The following is a 13,021-nucleotide window of genomic DNA, read 5'->3' as shown; positions in this document are numbered from 1 at the left end:
GTGGGGGAAAGGGAGAATGGAGAAGGGAAAAAGTTCTCCTGAAGAGGGGTAGCAGAAATAGTTTGGCACATTGGTGATTCAAGAACCTATAAATGATGGAATCTGAAGGAAAATGCCGTCTGCTGGTGGAACTCAGCATCTTGAACAGCATCAATGGGAGAGAATGGCATTTCGAGCCAATCAGGACTTGAGTGAGAATTGTGATCTGAAGAGAGATCAGATGGGAGCGAAGTGGGGGAAAGGAGAGTTGGGGGAAGAAGAGTACCTGCTTTAAACATCAATCATTCCGTTTCTCAGATTGATTCTACTCGACCCACTGAGTCCCCTCAAAAGACTCATTCTCACTTTGGCACATGTTCTTAGAGTTAAGGGCTCGTGGCGACTCTCTATCTTTAAAAGCAGAATTATATCAGCTTGGTTGGCATAGCGGTTAGTGCCACGCTGTTACAGTGCCATCGACTGGGACAAGGGTTTGAATCCCGCGCTGTCTGTAAGGAGTTTGTACAATCTCCCCTTTGTCTGTGTGGGTTTTCTCCAGGGGCTTAAATTTCCACATGGAGAATGGTGCCTAATATGCCAGGCTGTTGTTCATTGACTTCAGCCCGGCATTCAACACGATCATACTTAAGAGGCCGGGGGATAAACTGTTCTCGCTGGGACTCAACTGAGTGAAACACAAAAGTCTGCAGACACTATGATTGTATCAGAAACACACCAACATGCTAGAGGAACTCAGCAGTCTTTCAGCATCCATAGAGACAAAGATTTATTGTCAACGTTTCAGGCCAGAGCCCTTCTACAAGGAATGAAGAAGGGATCAGGCCCAAAACATCAGCAGTATATCTTTGTCTCCTTTGGATGCTGAAAGACCAGCTCAGTTCCTCCAGCATTTTGGTGTGTTACCCCATTCTGAAACTGGATATTGGCTTTCTTGACCAAAAGACCGCAGTCAGTCTGTGTTGGCAGCAATATCTCAAGTTCTCATCAGGGCGGTGGGCTCAGCCACTACTGTTCACTCTGCTAACTCGCGACTGATCTGCCAGATTCCGTTCTAACAGAATCATCATGTGCGCGGATGATACAACAGTTGTTACAGAGAGGAGGTGGGAAAGGCTCAGAAAATGGACGACATCACACTTACCCCACATCCCACTACCCTAGTTTAGAGTCAGACAATTAACTTCACCGAGAAAATCATTAGGGTCTCCCTATCCTTTACTGATGACTTTCTTCAGAAGCATTGCTTAAAAAGGGCTCAAAGAATAATTAACATAGAACATAGAACACTACAGCACAGTACAGGCCCTCGATGTTGTGCTGGCCCATATATTCCTTTAAAAAAGTACTAACCCCTCTCTATTTTTCCCTCTATTTTTCTTCCATGTGTATGTATAAGAGCCTCTTAAATGCCCCCAATGTTTCAGCCTTCTCCATCACCCCAACCAAGGCATTCCAGGACTCCACAACTCTCTGTGTAAAAAAAACACCCCTCATGTCTCCTCTCAACTTCCCTCCCTTCACTTTGTGCATATATTCTCTGGTGTTTGCTGATCCTGCCCTGGGAAACAAATGCTGGCTGTCCACCAGCATCTCACTGGTCTCTCACTGACCTCTACCAAATCTCCTTATTTCCTTCTACACTCCAAGGTGAAAAGTCCCAGCTCTGATAAACTTGCCTCATAAGACTTATCTTCCAATCCAGGCAACATCCTGGTAAATCTACTCTGCACTCTCTCCATAGCTTCCACATCCTTTCTATAATGAGGTGACCAGAGCTGAACACAACACTCTCAGTGCGGTCTCACCAGGGATTTGTAGAGTTGCAACATGACCTTTCAATTCCTGAATTCAATCCCCCTATTAATGAATCCCAGCATCTAATCACCCTTCTTAACTATCCTATCAACCTGTGCGGTGACCTTGATGGATGTATGGATTTGAACCCCCAAGGTCCATCTGTTCAACCACACTCTTAAGTAACTGACCATTAACCCTGTACTCAGCTTTTTGCTTTGTCCTTCCAAATTGCATCACCTCACACTTATCCATATTGAAATCCATCTGCCACTTTTCTGGCCAACTCTGCATCCTGTCTATATCCTTGTAACTTTCAACAACTTTCAGCTGCATCCACAACTCCTCCAACTTTCATATCATCCACAAACTTACTGACCCATCCTTCCCCCTCTTCATCCAGGCCATTTATAAAGAGCAGGGGTCCTAGATCAAATCCCTGTGGAACTCCACTAGTCACTGACCTCCAGGCAGAATATTTTCCTTCCACTATAGAACCATAGGACAACAGAACATTGCAGCACAGAAACTGGCCTCTTCAACCCTTCTAGTCTATGCCAAACCATTTTTTTGCCTTATCCCACTGACCTGCACACTGCCCATAGCCCTCCATACCCCTCCCACCCATGTACCAGTCCAAATTCTTTTTAAATGTTAAAATTGACCCTGTGTTCACACTTTAGCCAGCAGCACATTTCACACTCCCACCACTCTCTGTGTGAAGAAGTTCCCCGTCATGTTCCCACTAAACACTTCCCCTTTTACTCTTAACCCATGTTCTCTGGTTTGTATCTCACCTACCCTCAGTGAAAAAAAGCCTATCTACATTTACTCCGTCTATCCCCTCATAATTTTAAATACCTCCATCAAATCTCCCATCATTCTTCTACGCTCCAGGGAAACTGACATGTTTCACCTTTCCCTGTAGCCCAGGCCCTGAAGTGTGGGCAACATTTTAGTAAATCTTCTCTGCTCGCTTTCTATCTTTCCTTTAATTTAATGACCAAAACGACCCACAATATTTTGCCTCACCAATGTCTTATGCATCTTATCATAACAACCCAAATTATAAGAACCTAAAGGTTAGGAATTTTATTCATGCCGGGCTCTATTTGCTCATGAGTGGTTACAGATTTTTCCCTTTCTCAGTTAGGGCTGCCAAAGCCCAGAATGCACATATTTTTGAAAGATCAACATGTTCACATTGAGCCAAAGGTGTCCGCACTACAGCCTCCCAATACCAGGGTACCTTTTTGTAGTCCTCCACATTGTTCAGGTGAGCCTCCTGGCAGATGCAGAGATTCAGAAACTGCTGCCATTCATTCTTCACTGCCTCCTTGTGAGCCTGGACAAGAAGTTTTGTACATGTTAGAAACTTCAATCCAATGTGTATAGGACACTATACACTATGTGTATAGTGCCCCAAGTCATGGTTAGTGTGGCAGTCAATGCAAGGCTATTATAGGTTCAAATCCGCTGCTGTCTTTTGGAGTTTGTATGTCCTCCCTGTGTCCACGTGGATTTCATTCGGGTGCTCTGGTTTCCTTCCATGTTCAAAAAACATGTGGGGTTAGTAGGTTAATTGGTCAAATGGGTATATATGGGCAGGGCATGTTACCGTGTTGTATCTCTAAATTAATAAAAACAATGATCCAGATCTAAAGATTCCTTTTAACATTTCCATGTCACTTGCCCAGAAGATTTCAAAATTTAATATGATTAACAAGTGGCACGGTTGGCGTAGCAGTTAGGCTACAGCGCCAGCGATCAGGATGGAGGTTCGAATCCCGTGATTTTTGTAAGGGGTTTGTATGTTTTCACTGTGTCTGTGTGAGTTTTCCCCGGGAGCTATGGTTTCCTCCCACCATTCAAAACGTTCCGGGCGTTGTAGGTAAATGGGGCAGCACAGACTAGTGGGGCAAGGCATGTTTATTTATTGCTTAACTATACCTTTTGCACATATACATTTACTGGAAACAGCCAGAAATCTTGAGAAAGTTAAAATATTCCATAAAATCAGAACTGGATGGTTGGCACAGTGATAAGATGAGTGGACAAACATTTTGCACCTTCTCTCCTACCACAGCCAGGATCTCCCAGTGGTCAGCCACTCCTATTCCACTTCCCATACACACAACAGACAAGATCTCCCGGTGGCCATCCATTCCAATTCCACTTCCCACTCCCACAACAGCCAGGATTTCCCAGTGGGCGACCACTCCAATTCCACTTCCCATCCACAAAACAACCAGGATCTCCTGGTGGCCAGCAACTTCAATTCCACTTCCCATCCCCACAACAGACAGGATCTCCTGGTAGCTGGCCACTCCAATTCCACTTCCCATCACCACAACAGCCAGGATCTCCCGGTGACCAGCCACTCCAATGCCCCCTCAACAGCTGTAATCTCCCAGTGGTCAGCCACTCCAATTTCCACTCCCACCCCCAGAACAGCTGGAATCTCCCAGTGGCCAGCCACTCCAATCCAACTTCCCATATCCACCACAGCCAGGATCTCCCAGTGACCAACTAGTTGAATTCCACTTCCCACCTTCACAACAGCCAGGATCTCCCGGTGACCAGCCACTCCAATCCCACTTCCCACCCCCACAACAGCCAGGATCTCCCAGTGACCAGCCACTCCAATCCCACTTCCCACCCCCACAACAGCCAGGATCTCCCGGTGACCAGCCACTCCAATGCCCCCATAACAGCTGTAATCTCCCGGTGGCCAGCCACTCCAATTCCCACTCCCACCCCCAGAACAGCTGGAATCTCCCAGTGGCCAGCCACTCCAATCCAACTTCCCATACCCACCACAGCCAGCATCTCCCGGTGACCAACTAGCCCAATTCCACTTCCCACCTTCACAACAGCCAGTATCTCCCGGTGACCAGCCACTCCAATTCCCACTCCCTCACCCCCAGAACAGCTGGGATCTCCCAATGGCCAACAACTCCAATTCCACTTGCCATACCAACAACAACCAGGATCTCCCGGTGGCCGGCCACTTCAATTCCACTTCCCATCCCTACAACATCCAGGATCTCTGGTGACTAACCACTCCAATTCCACTTCCCATTGCCACAGCAGCCGGGATCTCCCAGTGACCAGCCACTCCAATTCCACTTCCCATCCCCATAACAGACAGGATCTCCTTTTGGCCAGCTTCTCCAATGCCCCCATAACAGCAGGGATCTCCCTGTGGCCAGCCATTCCAATTCCCCTTCCCATCCCCAGAACAGAAAGGATCTCCCAGTGGCCAGCCACTCCAATTCCCCTTCCTGTCCCCACAACAGACAAGATCTCCTGGTGGCCAGTCACTCCAATGCCCCCACAAGAACAAGGATATCCCGGTGGCCAGCCACTCCAATTCCCCTTCCTGTCCCCACAACAGACAAGATCTCCTGGTGGCCAGTCACTCCAATGCCCCCACAAGAACAAGGATATCCCGGTGGCCAGCCACTCCAATTCCACTTTCCCACCCCACAACAGCCGGGATCTCCCAGTGGCCAGCTACTCCAATTCCCCTTCCCATCCCCACAACAGACAAGATCTCGTGGTGGCCAGCCACTCCAATGCCCCCACAAGAGCAAGGATCTGCTGGTGGCCAGCCACTGCAATTCCCCCTCCCACCCCCAAAACAGCCGGAATCTCCTGGAGGTCGGCCACTCCAATTCGTCTTCCCATCCCCACAACAGGAAGGATCTCCCAGTGGCCAGCCACTCCAATCCAACTTCCCACATCCACCAGAACCAGAATCTCCCAGTGGCCAGCCACTCCAATTCCACTTCCATTCCCCACAAAAGCTGGGATCTACTGGTGGCCAGCCACTCCAATTCCACTTCCTATCCTCACAACAGACAAGATCTCGTGGATCTCCAGGTAGCCAGATACTCCATTACCACATCCCACACCCACAACAGCCAGGATCTCCCGGTGACTAGCCACTCCAATTCCACTTCCCATCCCCACAACTGCTAGGATCTTCCAATGACCAGCTACTCCAATTCCACTTCCCATCTTGACAACAGCCATGATCTGCCGGTGGCCGGCCACTCCAATTTCACTTCCCATCCCCACAACAGCCAGGATCTCCCGGTGACTAGCCACTCCAATTTCACTTCCCATCCCCACAACAGCCAGGATCTCCCGGTGACTAGCCACTCCAATTCCACTTCCTAATCCCCACAACAGCCAGGAACTTACGGTGACCAGCTACTCCAATTCCAGTTCCCATCCCCATACTGATGTATGTTAATGACAAATTGGTGGAATAGCACCATCTTGGCACTTTCCAACCAGACGGCATCAACATCAGCTTCTCCAATTTACAAAGCATCCCTTTTTTTGTTGAACGCCTCAACTCCTCCAGATTTTCTCAATCCTCTCTGGTCCAATTTCTCCTCTTTTCCCTCCACAGCCCTGTCAACTTTCCCTATTGCCCATACCTTCCTTTCTCCAACTCCTCACCCACGTCCTTTCATTCCATGACCATCTACCACCACCATCTCAGAGTCGATCTTCCTCAATCTGCCTCTACCTCCTATCATTGATTTGTTTTCCCTCTGGTCTGCATTCACCTGTCATCTGCCATGCTGCACCCTTCCCCTTCCCCCATACCCTTCTGTCTTTCTCTTGCTATTCCTAATGAAGTTTGTGATTCAGAACATGAACTGCCAATGCTCCTGAGTTTCAGCTCCTGTAGCTTCTCTTCCAACCCTGACACTGATTAGCCACTATATCTAGTGTATATATGATGTCAGAAAAGAGCTGAGAAACAAGCCTGAATATCTTGTTGATTGAACGACACCCACTTCTCTCCCTATCTGAGAAACATAATAATTTCCATTAAGGCCCTGGCTTAGATTTGGCTCCATTAGTTCTATTTGGTGGGCTCAGAATGGTTCAATTTGATTGATATTATGATGTCAACTTGATTGATTTGTATTGAGTATGATATTCAGTTTGGAATGTTTCAATTTGTCTGTTTCATCTAAAAAACTATCGAGATAATAGCAGTAGGAGGCAGCAATTGGGGCCTGTCCTGCAGTTCAACATGATCATAAATAATCTGCCCCTGACCTTATCTCTTCTTCTCTACCTATTCCCTGGAGTCCTCAATTCCCCAATTTTCCAAAATGTTACCTGGTTCCTCTTCCAAGATGCCCAATTATCCAATCTCCACAATTCTTAATGGCAGAAAACTCCAGAGATTCATTACCATTTGAAGTGGCCACCCCTAATCTTGCAACTATGTCCCCTCCTTCGAGATTCTCCCACTAATGCAAGCTGGTCATAGGGCAATCCTTTCATCTCAGGTATTAGCCTCAACTATGTCCCCTCCTTCGAGACTCTCCCACTAATGCAAGCTGGTCATAGGACAATCCTCTCATCTCAGGTATTAGCCTCGTAGATCTCTTTGGAATGGAAAGATTTGATATTGAATGATCTGGATGCTTTAATAGTTTCTAAATGTGATTGACAATATTCATTTGAGTCAGTAATATGTGGCCCTGGACTGGTCTGCTCTGAGGTGTATGGGTCAATAGCTGATCTGGTCATCCCCGATATGTGCTCTGTCAGTACTTCAATTGCAGGGCTGCCTGGATGCTTCAGTTTCATCAGATTTTCTCCATCATCCTGAATTCTGTTGACAGCTTCTTCCTCAGCCAGCAGCCCATTTTCTTTGAAACTCTAGAGGAAAATTAGAAAGAGTGAACAACTTTTCATTGTGAATTTTGTCTTGAACATTGAGGATATTGAGATTTGAGACATAATTGCAAACTGGACTTTGGGTTCAACCTATTGCACAATCTAGATAAGAGTGGCAGAAGAAGATTTTTTACAATTTAATCTTCAAAATGTCAGACATTTATTATCCAGCTCTAACTGGTCTATAAGAAGATGGTGACAATTGTAGTTTATAGGACCACAATTTTTTAAGAGTCAACAAGATTGGGATCACAAATGAGCCAGATCAAGTAAGGAAGGTGGATCTCTTCTTGGGGGATTACGAATGAGTCAGATTCACAACCAAACAATCAGCTTTGGGGAGAAGATAATTGATGCTTGGAATAATTGTTCCAAATTCTAAATTGATAAATGAATTGGAATTTCCCAGATGCTGTGGTGATGCTTGCCCAGGCCACTAGATTACTGATCAAATAGTTGAACCACTGCACCACATCCTTCATCTCAACCTGATTTCAGATGAATATAAGGGCTGCTGTACAGCATCTGAATTTCTCTTAGTTTATCATATCTTCCTTTCAATCACCAGGACAGGCTACTCAATAATAAGACAAGCAGGCGGAGGAGAGAAACCAGCTATTCAGCCCATCGAGTCTGCCTACATGCCACAATGTCACAAGCCATCCGCTATTGAAACCTCCAAAGTCTTTTTGAACACCAGAGTTGACCATTCAACTGCACTCCTGGACAGATGCCCGTCGTCCAACTTGCATTAGATTAGAATCATCTGAATTTGTGTTCTCCTCGTTTCCTCTCAGGTAGTTTCTGGGGAAAGAGGATGACTTGCTTCCCCTCCAGTTTTATTGGTACTAAGGTGATTGACGAGTTCAACACAGGAACTCCAATTTCTTCTACAGACAGGGCAGAAGGTGCTGATGGGGTGAGAGGGAGGATGGTTCATGAAGTGTGCTTTCTGAAACAACCAATTAGTCTTTCTGGCAAACATAGTGTCAATTCGTCTCTCCAAACTGCAGCCAAGTCTATCATCAACCAGACTTGTTTTGATCTGGATGATGTTTTGATCAGCTCAACATGAGGGGGAATTTGTCGGATCTTCTTTGAGCAGATAGGATGTTCTGCTTGGTATCGTGCAAAATGAGATTTCCATGTTTGCCTTTGAAATAAAATTTGAACCCAACCCCATGACTCAGCTACCAGCTGATATTGAGATGGGTGGTGAGCCATCTAAGGACAGAATTTCAGGTCTTAGAACCCAGGCATCTGAAAACATTCCCACAATGAAAGTGTAAGAAACCAGGATGGAAAGAGTGCGGTTATCTCAAAAGGGGAAGTTTGAAAATTTTAAAGATTTTTAAGTGAGTTTGAATTTGAAATTGAAGGTGAGGATGTAAGTTAAGTTCTTGTCAGATCAGACATGAACACATTGTTGTCGACTGACGAACATCCCCATGGAGGATCTCTGGCCTATGAAAGTGGAGCATTCAGGATGGTGCTCAGGAGCACACAGTGCCATGTTAGGGGCAGAAGGTGACAACCTCCTAATGAACCACCCTCCCTCTCTCCCATCACCACCTCCTGTGGAAGCATCTGCAGTTCCCACGTTGAACTCATCAGTTACCTTCACATCAACAAAAGTGGAGGAGAAGCAAATCGCCTTGTGCCTAGCAGACAGACTGAGGGGAAATATGGAGAGCAGATAATTGGATGATTTTAGTTTGCTGTAAGTTGGAAGGTGGACATTTGGCCAGGAGTGTATTTGAATGGTCACCTCTGGTGGCTAGAAAGATTTAGGAGGTTTCAGCAGAAGGGTAGCTTGAGTCTGGTGATATTATGGAGTGGACCATCTTGGCGATTGGGAGGCAGATGCTGAAACTGGAGTAAAGAAAGAGAGGTTGTAGATCAGCCAGCATCCGTCGAGAGAAATGGTCAGTCACCATCTAAGGACAGAAACCTTGGTTGGGTCCCAATCCAAAACATTGACCATCCATCTCCCTCCACAGATGCTACCGGGCCTCTTGAGATTATGTCTGAAGCATGAAGTAGATGATGTGAAGAATATGGCCCTGAAGGGAAATGGATTTACAGAAATAACCAGTGAAATACATCTTGCCATCGTTGGAAGCAAGAATTTCTGTGTGTCTGCACTTACATTTATGTATGTGACAATAAACACTCATGTCACAGTTAAATTAACCCATTTTAAGTCTAAAGGTTGTCATAGCCAAAGGGTGGTGGTGGGGACGAGCTCCCCCTGCCACACAAATGCTCGACATGGGGTGAGTCTCAAACAGCGTCTGACCTTCACATATGGCACAGGTTTTACACCCGGCGGAGCTCTTCTCACTGAAAGAAGGGTCAAAGGCGGGCCACTGGTGCCCTGAAACCAGTTGATCTGGGTAAATGGGGCTGGTTAACTCATCTAGGAAAGGGAAAATTTCCGATATCAATCCTCTGCTGCTTTGAAGCTATACCCATTTATGGGAAAGGCTTTGGGAGTAAACACTGAGGAAAAATCCGGAGTCAAAGGCTGCGGTACTCAGCACCAGCTCGGCAACTCCTGCGATGCTGCTGGCACCAACTGTATCAACCATCATCGTTCCTTTGGAACTTTCATTAGCATTGGGGAGGGGGGGTCCCACCATATTAACTCTGCCCTGGCTTGCACCCTGGAAAGGCCACTCCAGCTTCAGTGACTACCCACGGTTGACCACGACTGATGGAGGCCACACACATATGTACCAACTCATCATTGGTATTAAGACAAGAGCATACTGATGACATTGTTTAAGAAGCCCCATGCACCTCATACTGTTTACGCAATTCCTCTGGCTCCAGCATCTTGTCGCTCCAGTCCTGCATCTGGATTTTGTCCTGTTGATCATTCATGAACACCAGCTGCTTGGTGCAGTCCTGCATGTAGTTGTAGAGACTGTCCAGCTGGTGTTCACGCAACTTGGAGGAGTCCTGCATAAAAACAAATGCAATGTTTCTGGGCACCACCATTGAGGCAACTCTCTATAACTGAGGACTGACGATAAAGCCACAGCTACCCAGGCCCTCTCAAACTCATGGACAGTGTGTGCTCTGGATTAGTAGGTGGTGTCATGTGAGACTGAGGAACCAAACCATGAAACTGGATGGGGACAGAGGAGTTAGGTGCAGGATTCTGACTGGATTTGGCCAAGAGTGGCTTGGGGCAGCACAGTTGATGTAGTGGTCAGTGCAATGCCATTATAGCACCAGCGATCAGGACCAGGGTTCAAATCCAATGCTGTCTTTAAGGAGTTTGTACGTTCTCCCTGTGTCTGCGTGGTTTTCCCTGGGTCTCCAGTTTCCTCCCACCCTTCGAAACATACCGAGGATTGTTGGTCAATTGGGTGTAATTGGGCAGCATGTGCTAGTGGCAGAAAGGGCATGTTACCCTGCACTGTATGTCTGTATTTATATCTAAAATTAAATTTAGTGCAAGCAGGAGGAGCAAAGCCTCTGACCTGGGTCCAGAAACTATCCAAAAGACGAACAGAAAGTGAAGGAATTGTCAGAAGAGACAATGAAATTCAGAGAGGAATAAAACACGGAATACAGAAAGAGTTTAAGGAGGAGAAAATTTTGGGCATGTTATCACCAGTGAGGGGACTTCACAGGATAATGTTTAGATAACTGGTTGACACTGATGGTCATGGTCAGAGATGGTCATGGCATAGGCTTCCACTTCATGTTTGTGGGCGATGCCATTGATGGTGAAATATAATAGAGCAGTAAAGCTGCATCAAACACTGAAGGGCACAGGGACTGGCCCTATGGCCAACGTGCCTGTCCTGAACATGGTGCCCAAATCAAAGGGCAACTCTACCATTTGGACATGATCCACACCCCTCCATTCCCTGACTCTCATTTGTACAAAGCAAATGTTATTTATTTGTTTATTTGTATAGCTAAGATACTTGTCCTGCATGTGAATCATTTGTCTGTATGTAAAGGTAAAGGTTCCACTCCGGTAGAACCACTAAATCAACACATATACCTAGGGTTATATGAGTTTGCCATCCTTCTTTTATATCCTTCCCATCCCAGGCTCCACAGGATAGGGGGTGATGTCACTATGTGTTTGCCGCCAATCTGCAGGGCTGGTGGGTTTAAAGTAAACACAGTAGAAGCCCCGTGCCCTCTAGAAAATGGCATAGCAACCCAGCAAGCCATTGCTTAGCACGCAGTTCTGTATGTAGGTGGTCCATTCCCCAGGTGAGTGCATAGTGGCCCAGCCAGCAGATCCGCGCATCTGCTGGTGAGCCGCACCAGCAACGGTTCGCGATACCGTGTTATGCACCTGCTCAGCCCGCTACACCAACCCCCCCCCAGAATCATCGCCCAAAACAAATGAACTGGCCACATGCGCCTTTGGCGGACACCCTCGTCGCCTGAGCTTGGGGTAACGAATAGGGGAAGTAGGATCCATATGTGCAGGCTTGAGTCTGTCCACACTAAACAGTCACAAATGCTCCCCAATGTCCAAAGTATACACAACCTCTTAATCACTTGGAAAGGGCCATCATACGGCCGTTGCAACTGTGCTCCTGGGACCTGTCTGTGCACAAACACAAAGTCAGCATCGAGAAGAGGTGGAGGCACATACTGTTTAGGGGTTACATGCCAGTTGTTTGGAATAGGTTTACTAAATGTGACGCTGCTTCGAAGTTGCTGAAGCTCGTCCAGGTCAGAGTTGAACGAGAAGTGAACGTCACGTGGAACCGAGAGAATTGAACAGTAAACCATCTCCGCAGAAGATGCTGGCATGTCTTCCTTGGGGGCAGTGTGCACTCCCAGCAGACCCACAGTAACTCATTGATCCAATTGGGCCTAATGAGTTGGGCTTTGAGTGGCCTCTGCCCAGCGCGTGAATCGATCTGTGACCATCAGGAGGTATCTCATTTCTGAGATACTGGCAATGGTCCAACCAGGACTACAAGCACATGTTCAAAACACTGGCGTACCGCAGGGAAAGATTGGAGAGGTGCCTTGGTGTGACGCTGAATTTTTGAAGTCTGGCAGGAGGTACACGTCTGGGCCCACTGTCCTTCTTAAGTCCATGCCATACGTATTTAGTTGCCATGAGCTTGACGGTTGCTCCGATGGAGGGATGAGGCAAGTTGTGAATTTGGTTAAAAAGATATCACCTCCAAGATCCCAGAATCACCGGTCAAGGGTAGCCCAAAGACATGTCACAAAGCAGAATAGGCTGCCTAGTTGTGATGCCACCCGCTGTATGTCCAGGTTGGTAATGGCAGTACCATACGCCTGAACATTGCGATCCATGGCCTGTGCACTGGCCAAGTCAGAGATATCAACACCACCCTGGATATGATGCATTGTCGGTCTGGATAGCACATCAGCGACCAGATTGTTTTTCCCTGAGACATGATGCACATCCGTTGTGAATTCAGAAATGTATGACAAGTGGCATTGCTGCCTGGCCGACCACGGGTCTGATATTTTGCTGAAGGCAAAAGTGAGA

The 13,021-nt window shown here is 46.9% G+C and overlaps 1 protein-coding gene across 1 annotated transcript in view; it reads right to left on the bottom strand.

The window, feature by feature from the left end:
* evpla (envoplakin a) overlaps positions 1-13,021 on the bottom strand; it is a 120,671-nt gene that overhangs the window by 51,361 nt on the left and 56,289 nt on the right. The window contains exons 7-9 of the mRNA XM_069928996.1: positions 10,312-10,473; positions 7,384-7,491; positions 3,044-3,139 (exon numbers count right to left, since the gene is read on the bottom strand). Of these exons, the coding sequence (XP_069785097.1) occupies positions 3,044-3,139; positions 7,384-7,491; positions 10,312-10,473 (366 nt within the window). The remainder of the gene's footprint in view (positions 1-3,043; positions 3,140-7,383; positions 7,492-10,311; positions 10,474-13,021) is intronic.

This window comes from Narcine bancroftii, chromosome 3, assembly GCF_036971445.1.
Source record: "Narcine bancroftii isolate sNarBan1 chromosome 3, sNarBan1.hap1, whole genome shotgun sequence".
Taxonomy (NCBI): domain Eukaryota; kingdom Metazoa; phylum Chordata; class Chondrichthyes; order Torpediniformes; family Narcinidae; genus Narcine; species Narcine bancroftii.
The sequence above is the reverse complement of the archived record's forward strand: the minus strand, read 5'-3'. Positions and strand labels throughout refer to the sequence as shown.